The sequence below is a fragment of the Otolemur garnettii genome, unplaced genomic scaffold (assembly GCF_000181295.1).
Source record: "Otolemur garnettii isolate 467f Iridium unplaced genomic scaffold, OtoGar3 scaffold07437, whole genome shotgun sequence".
Classification (NCBI taxonomy): Eukaryota; Metazoa; Chordata; class Mammalia; order Primates; family Galagidae; genus Otolemur; species Otolemur garnettii.
Genome location: NW_003859832.1, coordinates 1 through 1,028, shown reverse-complemented (window position 1 = coordinate 1,028; position 1,028 = coordinate 1). Strand labels below are relative to the sequence as shown.

The 1,028-nt window shown below is 50.9% G+C and overlaps 1 protein-coding gene across 1 annotated transcript; it reads left to right on the top strand.

Annotated features, from left to right (window-relative positions):
* Nucleotides 1-6: 6 nt before the first annotated feature.
* On the top strand, nucleotides 7-930 carry LOC100959527 (nuclear RNA export factor 5-like; the record flags this gene model as incomplete). Its single annotated transcript, XM_003803925.2, has 5 exons — nucleotides 7-81; nucleotides 195-299; nucleotides 417-497; nucleotides 624-693; nucleotides 842-930. Coding segments are annotated over 5 exons (420 nt in total), but the record flags the coding sequence as incomplete, so codon positions are not given.
* Nucleotides 931-1,028: the final 98 nt, after the last annotated feature.

Genomic DNA, 1,028 nt, shown 5'->3' with positions numbered 1-1,028 from the left:
CCTCATGGAGCAAACTATGACAAAGCATGGCTAGTGAGCTCAATCCAGAGCCATTGCAGTGTCTCCTTCACACCTGTTGATGTAAGAGGGGATGGTGAAGCCAGACGGATGGGCACAGATGGGAGGCAGGAAATTCTGGATCAGCAGGGGCTGTTGGCTCCTGACACTGTTGTTCTGGCCTTCACTCCTTGTAGTTCCACTGTGTCAAAAATCGGGCCCGGTTCTTTGTTGAGGACCATAGAACTGCTTCTGCATTGAAGGATGTCAGCTACAAGATCTGTGATGAGGACAACCGAAAGGTGTGTGCCTGGGGACACTCACTGTACCTAATCTCGGGGTAGGAGGATAAGCCAAGGGCTGGTCATTTGCTGTGTGGTTAGAGTTCCTGGAGCTTTCTCTGCTTTTCCTTCCCTCAGATACCTATCATTGTCGGTCCTTCTGGTGTACCGTACTCTATAAAGCATAAGTTAAAGCCAGAAGAAATGGAGGAGCTAGAGGTAAGGGAGACTCAAAGCACGTTGTATTGCCTGCTTCCCAGACTCACCTCTTGTCCCAGACTCCGATTTTCCTGTCACCACCTCAGAGCAAAGCCTCAGAGCCACTCTTTGTCTCTGTCTCTGCAGCTGACCCTGACCAAACGATATGATGTCTGCGAGAAAGCTCTTGACCTCCAGAAGCTCCGCTTTGACCCAGGTATGCCTGTCAGCAGTGATTCTAGGCTAGGTGAGGGCAGGGGGGTCTTTTTGGGGGGAAGACTCAGGGATGACAACTCAAGGAAGGAGTCAGTGCTCTCGCTGGTTGAGGAAAACCCCTCTCAACCTTCTGATTCCCTTTTCTGAAGACTTAGTGGACCATAGTGTGGACATAATCCTGAATCACAGAAGCTGCATGGCTGCCACGCTGCAGATCATTGAGAAGAATTTCCCTGAGGTAAGGACTTAGGAAGAGGGATTGATGAGATGGGGTGGAGGGCAGGCTTGTCCCGAGGCCCTGGAGAGTAAATGTCACCCTAACTCTTCTTCCGCCAA